Here is a 22,091-nt window from a genome sequence, read left to right on the forward strand (position 1 = left end):
TCAGAAGGCCACATCGCAAGGAATACAACTATCAAGGGCCTGCCAGCCTACTGCTAACCACACAGTATTCTCTTCCTTCCTGCCCTTGACTCTGCTGAAATATGAAGTCTTTTCCTAAAAAAAAATAAATAAATAAATAAACTGCTTTAACCCCATGTGTCCTGCTAGTTGTCTACCTCTGTGTCTTTCTATCACAGACGACCTCTCAGAGCTGATGGACCCCACACCCAACTGCCATTTTCTCACTTCCCGTTTATTCTACAACTTACTGAAACTTAGCCTGCCCCATCACCTGGAGTCTCAAGTCTCTCATCACCTCACAGTCACACCATTCAGTAGCCTCTTTTTCACACCCTCCTTTTGTTTCCCTCTCCTTTAGTTTCCCAGACTCCACTCTCTCCTGTCTTTAGGTGCTGGTATGTCCCAGGGCTCCACTGCTTCATGGGTTAGGAACCTGGCTGCACATAGTGCGTATCACCTCGAGGACCACAAACAGAAAGGGAAGACATTGCTACGAGAACAGACAAGTGATGTGGCAGGGAATCTGCAGGCAGGAATGTGGCCAGGCCACAGGAAGGGTGTGCATCTGCGAACCAGAGAGCCTTCATCATTTCCTCCTGCTGATGTGCCCCTGCCCTCTCTCCCCAGACTGTTCTCCTTACACTGGACAGAATGAAGCTGCCCCAGACTCCAAATTTTGCATGTTGTGAGTAAAGCCACGTCCAGATATTGTTTCTTGGGCCCAATTTCAAATTATCGGGTGAGAGGGAATCTGATCCATCTTGGGTCAAGATGTCCAATCAGCCATGACCAGGGATGGGGGAGGTATAGCATAGAGTGGGGTGGACACACAGCACAACCATGGCTTAAGCCCAGTGTTAATAAAGGTCAGGGGGCAAGGAGAAAACGAAAACACCTTGCCTTAAGACACAGACAAAATAGACCACATAGGAAGCAGAAGGGGCAAACAGAGGCAGTGAGGAAATAGCATGACCTTTGAAGTCATACAGACCTAAGTTCAAATTATGGTTCTGTTACCTAGTTACGTGGCCTTGTAAAAATAAACTCCCTAAGCCTTATTTTTCTCAACAGCCATGAGGATAATGTTGCCTACTTTGTAGGACTGTTCTGAGGAAAGAGAAAATGGTTTATGGAAAAACCTACTATGATTCTGGTAGATACTGAATTCTCAATAAATGGTAACAAATATTATGAAGACCCAGTATCTGCAGGTAGTTTCTGATTTTGAGCTGTTTTAAAAAAAAACACAAAAACATCTTTTATTTATACTTAATGTATTAATAAAGAAAACTAACAGGCTATCTAAAGAACTGTACAGAGCAGCTGTGCTCTGTGATTAAATGATACCTGGTTATTACAGGTCCAGTTCCTTATTCTAGTAAGAAAAATATATAGTACACAAAATTATATTTGTTTTCTTAAGATATTTATTTTTAAGTAATCTCTATACCAACATGAAGCTTGAACTCACAACCCTAAGGTCAAGAGTCATATGCTCTGAGCCTGTAAGGTGCCCCTAAAATTATGCTTTCTTCAGGAAAATGAGTTAAATGATAATTTCCTTTTTTATTGTCTTAAGTCAGTGAATGATACACATACTGGAGAGAAAAGTGATGCATCTGGAAGTTACAGGGACCTCAGAGCTCTATGTAGGCTGTCTTTTTGCCTACACTGCCTTCACACCCCCTTCACCACCACAGCAATCTTGCTGCCTGTTGGATGCTCTATGGCACCCTCTGTTTCCCCTAAGCTAAGTCACCTTGCTTTACTTATGTCTCCTTTCTTCAGCTACAAGCTCATCACTGGCAGGGGCCACAGCCTGCCTTCATCAGCAACGGACCCCAGCACCCAGCTCGTGGACAGGTTTCTAACACACACTCAGTAACTCTTCCTTGAGTGAATGACTGACAGAATGGATCTTTTTTCCAAATATAGATCAAATACCATCTTCTCCCTGAAATCTCTATTTCTGTCCAAATTATTGACTCTTTCCTCTACCATTCCATAGTACAGCCCCCCAAAATTTGAAAATTTTTAGTTGCTTTTATTCTTTTGAGGAAGAGAGAATGGAAGGAGTAATTGAGGAGGGGGGTAAAATCAATCTTTGAAACTACTAAAGATCTTGATAGATTTAACCCCCACCTGGTTGTAAATATCATCGGATCTCAGTCGACCAATGACCATACTGATGAAGGCTTCGTTGATGGGCACTCTCTGGAAATAACTCTCAGGGTAGTTGGGTGGTCTTTTGGCTCCTGGTTGGCTAGAATAACCTGTACTTCGGAGCAGCTTACAAATATCATCCATATTTGAATCAGCAGAAGATCGAGCGGCACTGAGCCATGTTCAGAATGGGAAATAAAGGGCCAGACAAACTGCACGTTAGAAACTCAAAAATAAAAAAAATAATAAAAAAAAGAATTTCATTATAACTTGACTTGATGTAGTTTCAGATAAGACTTTTGGTCAATTTATATCCCTAAGATTCACAATTACATTTTCAAAAGCCTGTCATAGCAAACTTATAAGATGTGTTCATATATATATATATAGTTAGTTAGTTAGTTCTATCTTAAAGTCCAGAATCCCTTTTCTAAACTCCCTAGGGCTAGATTTGTTTCAGATTACAGCATTCTTCAGATATAGTAAATTACTAGGGTATGTACAATATAACCCTCTGGTAGGGTCTCATTTGGCATTGCATTGCATGATCAATACACATTAACATTTCTGCAGTGAAACTTATGATGATCAGGCAAGGGAGATAAATAAGGACCATCTAGAGCCTTGCATCTGCTCTAATTAGGTTTTGACTCCAGATGATTTCAGATTAGATCAGGCTTTGCTGCCCAGGGAATTACTATGTGGATGTACGTGTGAGTACTTATGCATGTATTTTTTTTTTTTTTTTAGAGCTCTTTGGATTTCAGAGTTGCAGATAAAAAAATATGAACCAGCACCAACATTTCAGGAGTTAAAAAATAATTTTAAAAGATGACATCAACTTCAAGTGGGATATGTAATAACTGGTTCTACAGAGATTTAATAAAAAAATATGCGGTTTTTGGGGTGGTGTGGAGAAGTAATCCCTCAGAGAGACTCAAAGAAGCTAGACTTGAGGATGACCTTCTATTTGATGTAAGAATCTTCTTTCCTACAACTCTGTCTTGCCATTGTTCAGTGTCACTTTAGTAATGGATGCTCACATTCTAATGAATTAGCTGTTGTACCCAGCAGAACAAAGCCGGATTGTCAAAGCTGGGCTTGATAAACAAACTTTTTTTCTCTCCTTCTTTACTGTTTTTGTTTTTTCAGGTACTTTTGGAAATACGGATAAGGCCAAATTTAAAGTTCATTTTTAAAAACATGGATGTTCAAACAGCTCATGGTCAAACCGATGTGAATGAGTTACATGTGCTGGTGAACACTCTCCTCACATAATTAAGGAAACAGGCTAGTTGAGTAGCCTGAGATGAAATTTACTGCTGAGGAGGCAGCAGTACCAGCTGTTCCTGAAAACATGATGTCTCCAACAATCCCTCTCTGTTGAGATCTGCTCCTTTGCCTTATTTTATCCTACTTTGTAAGTTTAAGAATGTTAATTCTGGTCTGTGCATCTTTAGCTCACGTTCCTAACTGATTCCTGCTTATCAACTGTTTCTTCCCTGAACCTGGACTATTTCTAACATTGATCTTGTATCCAGATTTTTGACTCATTAATTCAACAAACTGAAACTTGTGTGGTAGATACTGGAATTACAGAGCTTTAAGGTGGCTTCTGATTTAAAGACTCTACTTCTTGAAGTCACAGCTCTGTGCAGACATTTAGAACACAATTGTGATACGCACTGTTGTCTTGTTTTTGTTTCCACATATATATGGGTGAGGATTCACTTCCAATCTAACCCAGAGTGATACCTTTTCAAAGTCATCAACCTAAAAATGACAACTGAAAATGTATTCATTTCCCTACATCTGCCATGGAGTAATATTTAAAAACTTAGAAAAAGAACAACGTTCATTAGACTTCCAAAATTCCCAAATTTATCTTTAAGGTAAAGGAAATTCAGATTCCTTTTTTTAGAAAAATGAGGTACCATTGTGGACATGATAATCTATATATCTCTAATAATCTATGATTATTAGAGGCTCCTTTACATATAACATATAGAGTATATGACACAATGAATTACGGTGATGATATATAATATAGGGTAATCACTACATTTCTACACTATGTTCAGAAGAGATAAGAATCACATACTATTCATTCTAGATCATATTGCTGCTATTCACAGTACAAGTAGTATGGAAACCTACACTGCATTTTACCAATAGCAGTGTTTTTGGAGGGTGCAGTCATAGCCCCGGGATACCTGTATCGATAGTAAGAGACCAGCATTCTTTCTCTGACTTCTCCTTCAATCTTTTGGTCGATAACCAGCAGCATAACTCCATATAAGTACAGCGCTTCACACTATGAAGAGAGGAAGAAGGTGGCCAAACTCACAGGAGTATACGTTCTTATGGAATAAAGTTGATGAGGGTTAAAAAGAGTCACTTTGTTCCCCTTCCTTCTAAAAGCTTTATATTATAAGGAGAATGCAGGTTTCCCCAAAGGGTTCTCACCTTCTGTACAGAATGGGCTTTGAAAAGTATATGTGAAATAAATTTTAATTTGCAGTGATTACCTTTTAGTTGGTCTATTTCTGACGTTTGGCTTGGGACCCCAAATGGAGTCCCTCTAAATCTTTTACTTATTTAAAAATATTTCTTGGGCGATTATTATATACTAGTTTCTAAGGCTACATTATCTGGGATGCAAAAGATAAAGAAGATAGGACTGTTATACTGAGGAAGCACATAACCTCCACATGATCTCTACTTGTAATTCTGTTCAAAGTCTACCACGTTCTAAATTCAGATACTGTCCATTGGAAGAAGATAACTGTCAGTTTATTTTGCTTCTCTTTAAAGTAGGGTACTTTGCATGTCTTTGGGACTTACAAGAAAACAAGTGATGCTGAGCTTGACATTCTTGACTTTCTATTTTAAATAGTTACTATTACTTACTAGAAGTTGTTTTCCATCTTCATTGAGAAGCACAGTTTCTAAAGTTTGCTGAATATAAACACCTTCATTGAGATCATCTAGATATCTAGAAATGAAACCCCAGAGCAAGTTATTCATTCTAAAGAAAACCCGAACACCTTTGAAGAAGGAATGTAAAGATTTTTAAAAGATAAGGCAAGATACCAGGCATTCTGGCCTTCAAATCATTTGTGGCCCTTTGTGCTCTTAAAAATGGGCTTGTGAGCTGGAACTCATAGCGATTAGGAACACAGTAGCCAAATACTGGCTACTCCAAGTAAAAGGAATAGTCCCTACTCTTGATCTATGAATTACAAATAACTTAGGAGTATATAGGCTATAAAAACATGGAACAGTTAGTTTAAAAAGCCGTTAAGTAGTGAATTCTTAAGGGCTGAAAGGAAGAGAATACTGGGTAGTTAGGGATAAGAAGGAAGGCTACGGTACCAATGCTATAAAAATAAGCTGCTTTCTCTCCACTTCTCATATATAAGATACTAAAATATGATAAGCTTACAGGATTGGAAGCTATATGGCTTAATATGTAAAACAATTTGATGGCTGCCAGAAGGTAGAAGGATGGGGGGATGGCCAAGTGAGTGAAGGGGAGTGGGAGGTACAGGCTTCCAGTTATGGGATGAGTAAGTCCTGAGAGTGAAAGGTACAGCACAGGGAATTTAGCAGTGATAGCGTGATAGTGCGGCATGGGGCAGATGGTAGCTACACTTGTGGTGAGCACAGCATACAGAGTCATCAAATCACTATGTTATATACCTGAAAATAATGAAACATTGTGTATCAATTATATGAAGGTGAAAACAAAGAAGAAAGCAAGCCATGTGACTTCGTACAAACCAAGATTATACTACTTCACAAGAGCAGGAAAGCATAATAAAACTCTAAAATACTTAGGATGACTAGTGCCATGGGAAGGAAAAGACAGTTCTGCGGGGTAGAAGTGGATAGATTATGCAGTAACTCAGAAAGATGCACATGTTCTAGCATGTGTCTTTTCCATTATTTACTATCAGAGTAAGCTATTGCTGAGTTAATCAATACCTGTTTAAGTCTACAATATATTTATGCACACTTTGAAATGCTAAATAAAATCTGGTCACAATTTCTATGTTGTTTTCACGAAATTCTTCATCTAAATCCTGTAGCTCCGGCTTAGCTTCCAGCTTGCTTTCCCATAATTCTGGACCCTGAGAAGAAAAACACATTTATATGAACTGTCAATAAAAGCCTACTTGTGGGCAACAATTTCTAAATAGTCTTTTAAAAATTTGCTCTTATGCCTTCAGAGGATATCAAAAATTGAGAGCAGAGCAATAGAAAGTAATGAAGATAAGAAAAGCCTAGATGTAAAATCCTTTTGAAAGAAATGAACTTGAACTGTAACCACAATTAACATGCTTTTAAGTGTGGGGTACTTTGTTATGAAATACATTATTCCAAAGTCATCTTTTTAAAGTTTGATTATATTACATTAGGGCTTCCACACAATACCTTTATATTATTTTCAAGTTAGTTAGCAGGTATTAAATTTGGTTTCCTCTTTAACTCTTTCTCCATGATTACTTCACCTTGCAGCGTCTCATGGTTTCTAGAGAAAGCATGCTTTTGTAGACAAGACAGTGGTAAAAGTGCTATAGAGGAAGATTACCTTAAAATAGCTGAAATCAAATATGATATCTCCATATTTCTGTTGATCGGCTCGGTCTTTTAACCTGAACACAGCAGGAATAAACTCAGAAAGCCTCAAAAGTTCAGCAATGATGGCATTGCCACAGGAAACAATCCTTAGGATTGCTTGGCCACAGAGGTTATTCTCAGCTAGAAAGTCCAACATGGTGAGGATGATGTACTACTCTCAGTGCCAGTAGGAATGTTTCACTGGCTTCAAAGCTGGGGTCTGTAAATCATTAGATGAAACCACGTCTGCTGACAGATTGGCTGCTCCATGAAAGAACCTGTATCCCAAAAGAAAAGTATAAAAATCTCCATTCTTAAAGGGAGCACATGTAACAGTACATATTTTTCTCCCAAACTCACTTTTTAAAAAAATAAAAACAAACAATGAGGGGTGCCTGGCTGGCTTAGTTATTTAAGTGTCTGCCTTTGGCTCTGGTCATGAGCCCAGGGGTCTGGGATTGAGCCCCACATTGGGTTCCCCACTCAGCAGGGAATCTGCTTGTCCCTCTGCTTCTACCCCTCACCCTTCACCTGTGCTTCCTCTCTCTTGCTCTGTACTCTCTCTCCAATAAATAAACTTAACAAAAAAAAAGTGTTTCTCATGTCAAGTATAGGAGGCCCTTGTTATCAGGGCTAATACATGCCTGAGAAATCCTATTGGGAGACTCTAAAGTAAGGACAAGTATTTCATGCTAAGCCATGGAAAAGTTTTGATTAGAAAGGTATCTTGAAATGGTATCATTAAAATTTATGAAAGTAAATTTCATACCTAACAACATCTAGTGTAAAAGTGCAATAACTATGTCCTCATTCAAAGGACAAACCAAGAATGAGTCAAACATGGATTTCACCGAATTGTGAGTTTGATAATACAGTATCTTGTACTTCATAGCTGACTTTTATAGCATGATATTAGAAAAAGGTAATTTTTGCAAAAAACGTTCACAGCAGCATTTATTTTCCCAAAAGCTTCTTCCAACTCTTTTTCAAATCGTTATCTTCGGAAGTGTTAATTTTCTCATCATCTTTCTTATATTTCTCTCCTCTAATTGTTCATTTAGCTAGGTCATCGTGGTCAACTTCATGGAAGCCTGGATTATTTTTCAGCGTCATGAAGGCCTGTATACCTCCCAACATTTGCATTTCGCACTGGCACTGTGTTCTATCAACATGACATTAAGAAGACTGAACAACAAAAATAAGAATTCAACCCACTAGACCCTTTAGGACACAAATATCTGAATGAGAAGAACTAATCGTATAAGCGGTCAGCTCATTAAAATTTTTACATCAATGCCAACTTTTTCGTAAATATGTAATCTAGCTGTAGGGACTCAGATAGTGAACGATGAAACAATGAGGATGTCGCTGCACACAAAAACAGAATGTGGGAAGACTTTTGACAGAAGGCTTCCTTTGTAGCCCTAACAAAACATTCCCCAACCCTTGCCACATATATTCAGAGTTTGCTCATGTCAAGCTACCTAGTGTAGCTATCTAATACCTGGAAACTTTGTATAGCCCTTCAAGGTTTTCTTTTTTCCTTCTGTACGTCTCTTAGAATTGATTAAATACTTAGAAACGTATTAATTTACTGGCATGCTGTCGACTCCTCAGCAAGAATTTCCTCCTTCCTCTTCCTTTCTTCCTACAGAGGTGGAAACAAGTGGATCCTTATTTTTCCATGGCCCCTGAAGTGAGGTTAGACATGTGACTCAGTGTCAACCAATCAGATATAAAGAGGAAGTCTATGGTAGACCTCACAGGAAATATATTGTTTTTCCTCTTGCTATAAGGAGAGAAGCATATGAAGAGAAATTTCTCTATCTTTCCTCTGGCTATCCCTCTCCTTCTTGCCTTTGAATGTGGTCCCATGAACATATCTTGCCTGAAATACAAGATGACAAGCTAAAAGAAAAAAAGCCAAAAACCTGCAGATTGTGGTTTGGAAGGAATTTAGAAAAAATCTAAATTCTTTTTTTAAAAAGATTTTGTTTATTCATGAGAGACACACAGAGAGAGGCAAAGACACAGGCAGAGAGAGAACAAGCTCCATGCAGGGAGCCCAATGTGGGACTCCATCCCGGGAATCCAGGATCATGCGCTGGGCCGAAGGCAGACGCTTAATTGCTGAGCCACCCAGGCGTCCCAAGAATCTAAATTCTTGTTGATGTTATTGACTCATTGATTCAACTGTGGCACTTCCTGCCTCTGTAATCCTTGTAAAATGAGCTATTTTTATGATTTATTTACTGCTAGTTGGCTTTTGGATTCTTTACAGAATCCTACTGGTATAGATTCATTAATTCAACAAATATGTACCCAGTGCCTATTATGCGTCAAGCACTGTTTTAGGACCTGAGGATATTGCAGCAAACAAAACTAAGTTCTGGCTCTCATAAAGCCTGCATACTACTAGGAGTGGGGAAGAGATAATAAATAAATGCATTATGTATCAGGCTGTGATCATTGCTGTGAAGAAAAAGCATGATAAAGAGATGGAGTGTGTGTTGTTTTACAGCCTCTGTGATAAGATGTTTGAGCAGGGACCAGAAGGAAGTAAGGAAGCAAGCAGTAAGGGTATTTGAGTGTGGTCAGCAGCCCCTAGGACAGTTCCCAGTGACCTCCATCTCCTTGTTCATGCCCTGTGTATGAACCCTTTCCTTGAGGGTGACTTACCGACTCCTAAAGAACACAATAAGGCAGATGGAAAAGATATTACTTCTGAGGTTGGATCACAAAAAATGGTGACTTCTGGCTGGGGCATCCTTCCTAGCTAGTTTGTTCTGGGGGAAGCAAGCTGTCATGTTGTGAGTGTACCCTGTGATGAGGGAGTGAGAGGCTTGCCAACAACCACTTGAATGAGCTTGAAAATAGAACTACACACAACCCCAGTTGAGCCTTCAGATAAGACAACTTCTATTCACAGCCAGGCTGCAACCTCCTAAGAGCCCCTGAGCCAAAGGCACCTAGCTAAGCTACATCATAGGTTCCTGACCACAGAAACTATTAGCCAAAAAAAATTTTTTTTGTCTTAAATTACTAGGTTTTGGGGCAGTCTGTTATTTTACAATCAGTAATGATCTGGGAGGAGGGCATTCCAGGAAGTGTTTAAATTAAATGCAAAGGCCACAGGGCAGCAGCAATGTGCTAGATGTGAAGGAATAGCCAAGTGGCTGATGTGGCTGGAACAGAGTGAGCAAGTGAGAGAAGCACAGATCAAAGGAAGTAGATGGGGTTGGTCCAAGAGCAGGGATTGCTGAGAAACCACTACAGTTGTTTAGAACTTTGTTTTATAAGGAGATCTTTAATACACATTAAGGATTAAATTATTAACAAGTCCTTTCGTTTTCTCATAATGTTTACTCATTAAGCCACATTGATCTCTAATAGGCTGAATTTCAGATCATCTCATTCCATTTTTTTTTTTTTTAAGGAAACTCTACCCCCAGTGTGGGGCTCAAACTCACCCTGAGATTATCAGCCACATGCTCTACTGTCTGAGCCAGCCAGGCACCCCAATTTCATTCCATTTTTTTTTGCACTGAAATGGTCTAGTTGGGAAAATGAGACAAGGAGAGGAGGAAAATAAGTGCAAATGGACAAAACAACAACAACAAGTCACTGAATTCCTCTGAAGATCCAGGTCTAAGTAGGATGAAACTCAAGACACAACTGCAAGGTGAGCAAGCTACGTTTAACTGGTGTAACTGCTCCCAGATTTTGGATCCCAATATAGGATTGACAATGGGACCATGGAGAAAGTATCTTAAGCAAAACATTACCTGCCTTCTTCTCCTTACCTCACCCACCAAAACCCGCCCCCCCCCCCAAAACAAAACAAAACAAAAAACAAAAAAGAGATACACTCAGCTCCGGCACGCAGAGAGTTAAGTTAGCTTAGGCTTGGAATAATGACATAAGTGAAGACTTTTGTGTGTTTACCCCTTATTTTAATCCTTAAATCCTTACGTTGTAGGCAACATTTAAAATATTATTTGGTTAGAGTATTTGGTAGATAACCCATTGTTGGTTGAGAAACTTGCCCTAAAGAACAGAATCTAAAACCAACATTAAAGATGCCTAATCATGTTGCAGCGCTCTCAGAATTAGGTGGTTTCATAAGGTGCTAATACTTAGTTGAGATTTAAAACGAATGAGACCCAGATAAACACTGTAGATGAACCTATATCAAATCTTCCATTTAGTGGTTCTCTTGGTGCTAGAGACGAAGGAAACTCATAAAGACCAGTTTTCTCAATATAGGCTGTATTACTATCTGGCATGAAATGAAACCAGAGATCCCACTCGATTTCCTACTCTTCCTTTACAAGGCACCCCAAAAAGCAGCTGTTAACTTATTTTTAAGAATTTTGGCATGGAACTGTGGTTTTCAGTTTGGAAGGTAGCCCCAGACAAAAGACAACAACGTGTTTCAAGAACGCAGCATGGCATCACCATCATACCAATTACCCAACAGGTACAGAACTGAATTCTGAAGGAAATTAAATTGTCCTGGGACAAACCACACAAACCTGTGTGCCCTACTCAGAGGACAAAAGAAGTCTTTTTTTTTTTTTTTTAATCCTTTCATAAAACCTCGGTTCCATAAAGAAGGAAGCACTGGGCTCCACCTATCCATGACCGGGAACAAAACAGAATGGTTGTTGATCAAAATAAAAGTGACAAATCTCTTCCAGGCAAGTTCGGAAATGGGCCTGATCTCTCTAGCCCCATTCATAAATCCTGGAAGACGGGAGAACGAAAAACGGGAGGCGTTCCTGGTTATGCGCAGAAGCAGGAAGACCTCTCCCTCCCTTGTCACGACCCCAAGTATCTCTGTTGGAGGAAACTCCGTGCACTTGGAATCCGGCTCCATTACCGGCACCGTGACTTGATTTATGTTTTCAACCGTGCGCCACAAACCTGTCGGGACCCTCGGAACTATTTTCCAAAACGCAAAGAACTTCGGCACCGGCGTGCCGCAGGTGAGGGAACTTGGGTGCAGAGAGGAGCAATGACTGGCTCAAGTTCGGAACCCACGGCGGAGCTAGAATTCAAACCCGGGTCTAGCAGACTCTCAAAGCCCTCGCCGAGCACCCCGTGTTCTCGAGAGCAGGGGGAGGATTAACGCCGCCCGCCCGGCGCGGCTCCTGGAAACTTGGAGGGGTCAGAGGCGGGCCAACAGCTGAGTGTCCGCGGCGGGGAGAACCACGGCCCCGAGAGGAGGTGGGAGAGCTGCGGCCGCAGCGCCGCCCCAGGCAGGCCCTCAGCCCTCCAAGCCCGACTCCCCGTCCACGCCGCACCTTCCGCCCGCGCGGCCCTGCGCGGGGCCGGGGCCCCGGAGAGCGCATCCCGCCCTCACTCACCTGTCACCCCGGCCGCGCCAGGGCGCACGTGCGGGGCCGGCGAGCGCGGGCGGGGTCGGCACGCGGGTGCCCGGCCTCCCCTCCCCGCACGACGACCCCTCCGGCCGCAGCCCCCGATCGCCAGCCGGCGGGACCCCGGCTTCCGCCTGTGGCGCCCGTGGCAGTCACATGACCAGAGGGGGCGGGAGCAGGGCGGGGCGTCATGTGACCGCTGGCCGGCGACGGCTGATGACGCTCGAGCCCGCGCTCGCGGTTTCAGCGACCGGGGAAGGGAGTTGAGGAAGGAGTTGGGGTCCGGGCGTGGGCGGTCCGGGTGCTGCCAGGCCGAGCCGGGGCGCGCCTCCAGGTAAGGCGGAAGCGGGGGGTGGCGAGGGCGAGGGTGGCGACAGGTGTCGCCTCCCCGTGGGGCGCCCCGCGGGTGCCCTGAGCTGGGGTCTGTCCGCCCGGGCTGTGGTCCTGGCTCTGCACGCCGAGCACGGAGGCTTGGGCAGGCTGCCCCCTCCCCGAGGCGCCGTCTCTCCATCCTCCCACCCGAGAGGGGGAAAAGTTCACGGTTCCTGCTGCAGATTCGTGTGCTTTGAGCTGTCTTTAAAAGCAGGGCCTCGGACGGGAGGTCTAAATGAGCTCCCTGGGCCTCAGTTTCCTTTTCTATAATTGGTTGTGAGCATCAGCGGTCCTGAGAAAGTAGCGCCAAGGCATCAGTTTGTGGCGCACTGTGGGGGGCCTCGAAAGGGTGGTTGCTGGGGATCCCCGGGGGGCCCAGCGGTTTAGCGCCGCCTGCAGCCCAGGGTGTGATCCTGGAGACCCGGGGTCGAGTCCCAGGTCGGGCCCCCTGCGTGGGACCCGCTTCTCCCTCTGCCTGGGTCTCTGCCTCTCTCGCTGTGTCTCTCATGAATAAAGAAGTAGAATCTTAAAAAAAAAAAAAAAAGAAAAAAAACCAAGAAAGGGTGGTTGCTGTTCCTGTCGTCACTCTCCTCCGTTCTTTGATCGCCTCTTTCGTACGAGGAGCTGTCTTATGTGCTAGCAGAACGTGTCAGGGTTGTGGTTTAAGCTGCTCCCGGGGTGAAGGAGTGGCTGCCGGGTGAACAAATAGCTGTGATGAGTTTTACGAAGAAGTGTGTGTGCGTGTGTGTGAGGGAGAGGGGGCATAGTAGTAGCATGAGGGAGGGAACGAGCAATTGCTCGTATAGGTAAGAGACGGTTTCATAAGGAAAGACGTACCCTTGCATCTTGAAAAAGGAGCTGTAGCTCTGGCTGGACTTGCATAGGCCCCGTGGTTTGAAGGACGTTTGGCAGAGTGTCTATAAATTGTTAGCTCTGGGTCTACCACCCTGCTGTAAGGAGAGAGGAGACGGGGGAAACAATATTTTCAAGTCAGCTGATAAGTGACCCTGCCTGAAGTGAATCAGACTTGCTGTGGTCTGAATATTTATGTTTTTCTGCGCCCCCCCCCCCCCGCCCCTTCATATGTTGAAATCCTAATGCCGTTGTGATATAGTATTAGGAAGTGGGGCCTTTGAGAGGTGCTTAGGTGATGAGGGTGGAGCCCTCATGAATGGAATTAGTGCCTTTGTAAAAGGCTCCTGAGAGCTCCCTCCCTTGCACCTTCTACCTTGTGATGACAAAGGGTGAGAGGGCTTGGGGGCTCTGAACGAGGTAGAGGGCCTTCACCGGAATGGGACCCTGCTGGCACCTTGACCTTGGACTTCCCAGCCTCCAGAACTCCAGGCATCAATTTCTGTTGTTTGTAAGCTACCCAATCTGGTATTTTGTTGCAGCAGCCTGAATGGCCTAAGACAAGGCTCGGTATGGGAAGGGAAAATAACATGCGTGGGAAAAACTCAGGAAATATATATATATATATATATATATATATATGATTTTTATTTAGTTATGAGAGACACAGAGAGAGGCAGAGACATAGGCAGAGGGAGAAGCAGGCTCCATGCAAGGAGCCTGATGTGAGACTCGATCCCGGGTCTCTAGGATCGTGCCCTGGGCTGAAGGCAGGTGCTAAACCGCTGGGCCACCTGGGTTGCCAGGAAACCTTGCTTTAATCTTTCTTGGAAACTGTAGGTACAGGGAACAAAGAGATTATTGTTACTAGGGAAGGCTTCAAGAGGAGGTTGATTTAAACCAAGGTTTCATGATGGACATTTTGGGCCAGATGATTCTTTAGGGGGGTGGGGTTGTCCTGTGAATTATGTACTTAGCTGTTCTTAGCGGGAGAGAGAGAGAGAAGAGTGTGTCTACTCCATCCATTCTCTTTGCTTCTCAATCCAAATCTTTTTCCTGAAAATACTCCAGAATTACAGAAGGAAGTTTCCCTCGGCTCTCTGCAAGCGTAGAGTTTCATTAGAGTAATGTGAATTTTGCATGCACATAATAAGGATAGCTACTATGTGGGAGACACTCATCACTTATCCTGTATTGTATTATTCCTTATATACGTTGTGTGTTTTGTCCATTCCAGGTGCTATTAAAAAATAGCATAGACGGGTGGCTTAAAGAACAGAAATTTATTTTCAGTTTTGGAGACCAGAAGTCAAGAGATTAGGGTGCCGGCATGGCTGGGTACTGGTAAGAGGCCTCTTTTTCGCTCTCATCAGCCCCCTTCTTACTATGTCCTTATTGGGTGGAGAGAGCGAGCTCAGGTGTCTCTTCCTCTTCTAATAAGGACATTAATTCCTTCCTGAAATTAGGCTCTACCTTCAGGACATCTAAACCTAATTATCTCCCAAAGATCTCGGGTCCAAGTACCACACAATGGGGGTTAGGCTCTCAACAATGATTTTGGGAGGAGATGCAGTTATCTCAGTGTTCTCCATACTTGTTTGATTCTGAGAATCCTCTGCAGCGATTCATAAAAATACAGGTTTCCCCGGAGTGTCCACTAGGGACTCGGGTTAGTAGGTCTGAGATAGCACTTACATATACATCTATATTTTCAATAAGCATTTCAACTGACTCCTAAGATCAGGCAAGTTATAGAAAATTATGAAACTTAATTTATACAATAATGCTGTGAGATAGATACGATTATTTCCATTTTATACAAGAACAAATTGAAGCTAGAGAAAGTAAGCAACTTGACCTATATTGTGCAGTTCTAAGTGGCGTGCATGGAACAGAATTTCCAGGCATCTCTGTCCTGTGTCCAATCTCTTAAGCACCACTCCGTATTGTGTACAGTGTTAAAATGATGAAGTTGATGTTAATATTTGCTTCCACTTTTAAAGATTTATATGTTGGACATTATCCTGCGTGTTTCATTATACACCTTATTTCATTCAGTTCTCACAGTAATCCTTGGGGTAGGCACTGGATGATTCCTGTTTTAGGAAGGGAAAAATGAAACACCAAGAGGTTAAATAATTTGCCTCAAGTCATTCAGTTACCTAAGTGGCAAAATTAGGTTTTGAACTCAGTCTGGTTCTAGAAGCTGCATACATGACCTCTACTCCATATTGCCCCTCTATTTTACTCTATAATGTAGAGAAATTCTGCTTTTATTGACACAGAATATAAAATCTAACCAAGTCTATAAATCTGTTAGAACCCAGAGGACTGTCAGGAATATGTGTAATATATATATATAATATAGATTTTTAAATTTATATTTGTATATATACAGTTTTCAGAATTCAGTATGCCTATGTTAGATAAGTTAAAAATTACAAGTTTCGAAGTTCTCCCTGTTAAACTGTTTTATTACTACTATTTCCAGTTTTTGGGAAAAGGCATCATATGAGTAGTCTGCTTTTTCTAACTCCTTTATGTTTTAGCTTTTTAAGAACTGTGCTGTTGTTGAATTCTTTAGGGAACCGAGGAATATTTTACCCAAGGGAGGGTATTCTCTCCCCTTTGAAAAATGAAAACACTTAGCTTCCCCATGTACTAAGTGCATCTGTGCACAGATGACAGCACAGTGCTTTGGTGGCCTCTCCAGGAGTATGGAATGTATATAATAGTGTGGCACTTGTGGGCCATTAGATACTTTCATATGGATGTTTATAGTAGTGTTATTTTCCTATGCAGTACTAATCCTGACTCCTAAATCTTATTTCACTGTGTTTGAAAACTTAGGTAATAATTTCAAGATGCCCGGACGTTCCAGTTCAAGTTCAGGTTCAACTGGTTTTATATCCTTCAGTGGTATAGAATCTGCTCTCTCCTCTTTGAAAAACTTCCAATCCTGTATCAGCTCTGGAATGGACACAGCTTCTAGTGTTGCCTTGGATCTTGTGGAAACTCAGAGTAAGTAACAAAATTTACTTCTTTTGTGTCTGCTTTTCGGATAACCCTGTGCAGAGGCATTATTCTAGGGATGTGAGATAATGCTCACCTTTCAAATGTTCTTGGGACAGTCATTTAATCCCTCTGGGCATCTGTTTTCTCATCTTGTTCTATATACTGTATAACGATGTACTGAGGATGAAATGAGATTGACTCATTCATGTGTCTTCAAATAGTTATGTATCAGTAGAAACGGCACTAGAAGCGTACAGGCTAAAACATGAAGGTTCCTGATGTGAAGGAGAGTGTGCAGTCCAAAGTGTGTGACATTAGTGAAGGTATGCAATAAGGTATGCAAATGCATTAATAACAGAGTTACAATGAAGTTGTTTTGCAGTAGTTTAACTCTGTTCATGCTTGATTGCCCAGTAAACAGACAGACTAGCTTATGCTAGGGGTGCCAGCAAAGGAAGGCTTCTACCAAAATAGAAAAATTCCATTTTGATGAACTATTAACATTTTTCAATCAGAAGATTTAGAAAGATGCTAATTTGCTTTCTTTGGATTGGGGTTATTTTTATTTTATATGTGTATGGAGGCAGGGGAGCAACAGTATATTTTTGTGTTGTTTTTAATATCACTGGTTTTCAGTGATTTGATTGTGACGTGCCTTTGTGCGATTTTGTCTATGCCACCCAGTGTTCTTTAAGCTTTATGAATTTGTGGGCTTACAGGTTTGATCAAATTTAGAAAAATTTCTGCCACTTTTTCTTTTTTTTTCTTTTTTTGTAATTTATTTTGAGAGAACGCATGCAAGCGGGGAAGGGACAGAGGGCGAGGCAATCTCAAGCAGACTCCACACTGAGTGTGGAGCCTAATTTGGGGCTTGATCCCACAACCCTAAGGTCATGACTTGAGCTGAAATTGAGAGTTGGATCCTCAACTGACTGAGCCACGCAGGCGCCCCTGCCACTATTTCTTCAGATAGTTTTTAAGTCCCTCCCCTCCTCTCTTCTTCTGGGACTCCAATTATATGTATATTGGACAGCTTGATCATGTCTCGTAAATCACTGAGGCTTGGTTGATTTTTTTTCATGTCTTATTTTCTGCCTGGCTTCAATTTTAATACTGTTTGTTGCCGTGTCTTCAGGTTCATTGATCTTGTCTTGTTAATTCTGTGAAATGAATTTTAAATTCAGATACTGGATTTTTCAGCTCTAGACATAAAAAGTTTAAATGGAATCTTCTATTTCTCTCCATTATGTTCATGTTTTTCTCTATATTCTTGAGTATATGGAACGTATTCATAATAGCTGTTTTAACATCCTGATCTGCTAATTCTGTCATTTCTGTCTGTTGCTGCTTCTTCACGTGGACATTGTGTGTATTATGTTGTTGAGTGCCTTTTTTTTTTTTTTAATTTATTCATGAGAGAGACGGAGACATAGGCAGAGGGAGAAGCAGGCTTCTTTTGGGGAGTCTGATGTGGGACTCGATCCCCGGACCCTGCGATCACAACCTGTGCTGAAGGCAGACGCTCAACCACTGAGCCACCCAGGTGCCCTGAGTGTTTAGATTTGGTGTCTTCCAATAAAGAATGATGGCATTTGTTTTGGCAGGCATCAAAATAATTTGTGGATTAGGCTAATCCTTTCCAGGCTCGCTGTTAAACTGTGTTAGTGAGGGTCAAGTTCAGTGTCGATTTATTTTAGGGCCAATTTAGCCTTTTTACAAAGTTTGGCCTTTCTGCATCTCTGTTGATTGCCCAGAGAGTTTGCTGAGATAGCTCCACTCTGCTGGATGGAATCGGAAGGTCTTCCAGTGCTGTGTGAATTCTGGGAATGATCACTTTACAGCTTCCACCAGTTGTTCCTCAGCAGTTTAGGACTGGGGGGAGCTCTGCAGATTTTTAGAGGACTCTCTGCGTATCTCCTTCCTGGTGCTCTGTCTTGAAAACTCCTGTAATCTTAGCTTCCCTGAACTCCAGTCTCTGCCTCGTGGGTCCTTCAAGACTTTCATTCTCTGCTTGGATTCCTCCTCCATTGTGCACGGAGGCAGGCAATTGCAGGACTTACCTAACTTGTTTTTCCCTTTCTGCAGGACTCATGGTTCTGCTCTTGCCTATTGTCTCACTGTCTGAAAGCAGCTGTCTCATTTATTTTGTCTGGCTTTCTAGTCGTCACTGCAGGAGGGCAAGTTCCATACCAGTTGTTCATTCATGGCCAGCAGCAGAAGTCACCCATAATTTTTAGTGGGTCACCTCTCAAGGTCTTAACCCTTCCTGGCCTGATCTGCAGTCTTATTTTTTTTATCTTTGGCTTTGGTAGGTGACCTGGAGAAAAATCATAATAGGATCTTAAGCCATAAGAGAGAAGAGCTGGAACATAAACTAGTTGATTATGTTGTTGGACAGCAGTGAATGGATTGGGAGAAATTAAAGTGCCGAAGAGCACGTGGGAAAGGCCTGAATCATCTTCATAGCAGAAATATTCCCTTTTCCTTTTGGCCTTATAGGATTACCACCCTTTCTGTTTACCTTTTGGGTTATCCAGTTTCATCACAAATTAAAATGAGCTTTGTTTAAAAGAGATGGTAGTGATCACTTAGGTATTACTTTCTCACTTTGTACTGCATTTCTCTTGTTGCTACATTATTAAATTGGTGGTAAAGGGGATGCTTGTTCCCTAGAACTTGGAAGGATGTGCATTGTTTTGTTTACTGGTGGTTGCATATTCCTGTACCAGGTTGCTGTCTCTATTCAACTTCCAGCTCATTTGAAGTGATCACCTTTCCCTGCTTTCCCTGGGGCTGCTCTTACTGAGTTATGTTACGGTATGTAGTGTCTAGGCAATTAGACTTTTACTGCTACCATGTCTATTTTTTTTTTCTCTAAATGTGTTGGTATTCTGGGAATACTTTCTTGTTTACCTAATTGGAGAATGAAATTTATTACCTTAGATTTTTCAGGGGCTTATTTTTCAGATTTTTATTTAAAAAATTTTTTTTAAAGATTTTATTTATTCATGAGAGATACAGAGAGACTGAGGCAGAGACATAGGCAGAGGGAGAAACAGGCTCCCTGTGGGGAGCCTGATGTGGGACTCGATCCCGGGACCATAACCTGAACCAAAGGCAGATACTCAACCACTGAGCCACCCATGCGTCCCATTTTTCAGATTTTTAAATTTATTATATACTTTTGTGCTTTCTGAGGTGGAAGTACTGACTTATTTTACCATAACTGTTGTTGTGATTATCATCTTTAGGCAATTAAATTTTCATAAGCCCTTTAAGTTTAAATAAAATTGAGGAATGGCCCTGTTCTAAAACATTAATGAACCTCAGGTTGTGGCCTCTCCTTATGCCTCTGTGCCAGTAAAGGAAAGGTTTGAAAATAAGAGTTTTGTTAGAAACTCATCCTATTAAGGGCAGTTGTTCTTAAAATGTTAAAATTAAATAGTTGGTCTCTGTATATTAAAGTAATATTTTAAAAGTACAAAATCAAAATTAATCAATAGAGCTAGTGTTTGAACTTCCTTTATATATTTAGGCCACCTGCATTCATGCCTGTAATGTTACTTATCGTAGTAGAGGCTTGGGTTTGCAAGGCTAGCTTTTCAGAGTTGATTTTCTCCTTCCTACACGATAGGTTTACAGTTTGAGCCACAGAGTAAGGGATGACACTTAATTGTGATGGTGTGGACCAGTGGCCCTACTAGTCTTTTGATCCAGTTTTTGTTTTAACTTCAAATATGTAACCCTTTAATTTTGAGTAAATAGATACCTACTAAAATTCAGAGGTCTTTTTTTTTTTCTTTCAAAGAAGGGCATACTATAAGACTGAATTTAAAGAAATGCAGACTTGTAGATAAATTATGGGGCTGCTCTTACTGAACCCTAGGAGTTTTAAGTTGCTATTAGATAAACAAGTTCTCCTCTAAGACCTAAATAGAAAATAAACAATTTAGCAAGGCCTCATCAGATCTGCTTTTCTCCTGATTATAAGTGCACAAGGCACATATATACAGTGGACTTTTCTGTGGCGTCTTTCATCATTAGGGTAGACGACTCTTAACTTACAAAATCATCAATATTCAGTGACTCAGTCAGTTAAGTGTCTGACTCTTGATCTCATCTCAGGTCATGATCTTTGGGGTCCTGGGATAGAGTCCCATGTCAGCTCTGTGCTGAGTGGGAAGTCTGCTTGAGGATTATCTCTCTGTCTCCCTCTGCCCCTGCCCCAGCTCATGCACACACTTGCACACTCCTTTTCTATCAAATAAATAATTTTTTTAAAAAAGCCATATCTTTAAAAATCACCAATATTTTACCTCCTTGGCTTTTCATGTGTTCCCAGATGAACCCTACCCCCACTTAAGATACAGTAACATGCCATATCCTGATGTCCTGAAACAGTTGGTGTCTTTTCTTTGTTTTGTGGGGTGTTTTTTGCATTTATATCATATTTTGCTTTGTTAATATGTCTGATCTTCCCTTTGAACCTGGTCTCCTAGGGACAGAGACTTCAGGATGCTCATCTGACGTTTTCAGAGGTTTGATGTCTTGTCAGGTGTTGAATGTATATAAATTAGTTAATAAGTGTCTTTGAAGACTCTTCTCCAATACAGATATTTGGATCCACTCTGTAGAAAATTAAATTGTTTTCCAAAATTCGAAATTGATCACTTCTGTTAATTTGTAGGCCTAATTTTTTTTTAGGACTTTGCATTTAATTTCTGTGTAAGAGCTAATTAATCCAATGGTTCTCAAACCTGAGAGTGCATCGGAACCACTTGGAGGTCTTGTTGAAACAAGATTGTGGGACCCCCTCCCCCCCACCACCAGCGTTTCAGTTGGTCTGTTGAGCCCAAGAATTTGCATTTCTAACAAGTTACCAGGTGATGCTGATGTTGCTGCAGGTCCACTAGAACCAGACTTTGAGAACCTTGGTCTAATCCTCATTTTCCTATTCAGCAGGAAACATACACCGCTAGGTGGCACCAGAATACTCCTTATGAGGCAACCATCAACCTTAGCCCTCTCTGTTGAATGCAGAGTTCAGAATTGTGCAAAAGGAACAATCACTAAATTGTTGGAATTTTGTAGCCCAGAGCCCGAGTTATTCTGTATATCTAAAAAAACAAACATATGTTGACTGTATCAGGACAGAGAAACTATAGGACTATTAAGGTTACATTTTAAGGTGAACTCTTCCGGTAATGAGAAATAATCAACCGCGTGTTTCCATTACCTTCGTTTTCAATTATGTGAGTTACTCATTTCCTTCCTTCCTTCCTTCCTTCCTTCCTTCCTTCCTTCCTTCCTTCCTTCCTTCTTTCTTTCTTTCTTTCTTTCTTTCTTTTTTTAAGATTTTACTTATTTATTTATGAGAGACAGAGAGACGGAGGCAGAGGGAGAGGCAGGCTCTGCAGGGAGCCTGTTGTGGGGCTCCATCCCAGGACCCCAGGATCGGGGCCTGAGCCAAAGGCAGACGCTTAACCACTGAGCCACCCAGGTGTCAGGTTACTCATTTTCATTTACTAGTGGTAGATGTTGATCCTGTCACAAGATAGAAATATATACTGCAGCTTTATTATTTATTATTCTAAGATAGTGGATCTTGATTTTGTTGTTGATTACATTTGAAAACCACTCTAAGAAGGTTTACACATTTTCTTC

General features: G+C 41.5%; 2 protein-coding genes across 9 annotated transcripts in view; one reads left to right on the plus strand and one right to left on the minus strand.

Annotated features, from left to right (window-relative positions):
- The window catches only part of WASHC5 (WASH complex subunit 5), a 58,674-nt gene extending 46,343 nt beyond the window's left edge, over positions 1-12,331 (minus strand). The window contains exons 1-7 of one of the 2 annotated variants that reach the window (XM_072774473.1): positions 12,177-12,320; positions 10,278-10,361; positions 6,779-7,085; positions 6,172-6,317; positions 5,095-5,179; positions 4,398-4,498; positions 2,164-2,356 (exon numbers count right to left, since the gene is read on the minus strand). In XM_072774473.1, the coding sequence (XP_072630574.1) occupies positions 2,164-2,356; positions 4,398-4,498; positions 5,095-5,179; positions 6,172-6,317; positions 6,779-6,964 (711 nt within the window). In that variant the 5' untranslated portion in view covers positions 6,965-7,085; positions 10,278-10,361; positions 12,177-12,320. Of the gene's footprint in view, positions 1-2,163; positions 2,357-4,397; positions 4,499-5,094; positions 5,180-6,171; positions 6,318-6,778; positions 7,086-10,277; positions 10,362-12,176 lie in introns of both variants that reach the window. The other variant, XM_072774472.1, reaches the window with a different exon arrangement.
- Positions 12,332-12,366: 35 nt separating this feature from the next.
- Positions 12,367-22,091, plus strand: part of NSMCE2 (NSE2 (MMS21) homolog, SMC5-SMC6 complex SUMO ligase) — a 214,300-nt gene continuing 204,575 nt past the window's right edge. For 5 of the 7 annotated variants that reach the window (XM_072774476.1, XM_072774479.1, XM_072774481.1 and 2 more), the window contains exons 1-2: positions 12,367-12,522; positions 16,263-16,433. In XM_072774476.1, the coding sequence (XP_072630577.1) occupies positions 16,277-16,433 (157 nt within the window). In that variant the 5' untranslated portion in view covers positions 12,367-12,522; positions 16,263-16,276. Of the gene's footprint in view, positions 12,523-14,649; positions 14,757-16,262; positions 16,434-22,091 lie in introns of those variants that run through there. The other 2 variants (XM_072774477.1, XM_072774480.1) reach the window with 2 other exon arrangements.

Source organism: Canis lupus, chromosome 14 (assembly GCF_048164855.1).
Source record: "Canis lupus baileyi chromosome 14, mCanLup2.hap1, whole genome shotgun sequence".
Classification (NCBI taxonomy): domain Eukaryota; kingdom Metazoa; phylum Chordata; class Mammalia; order Carnivora; family Canidae; genus Canis; species Canis lupus.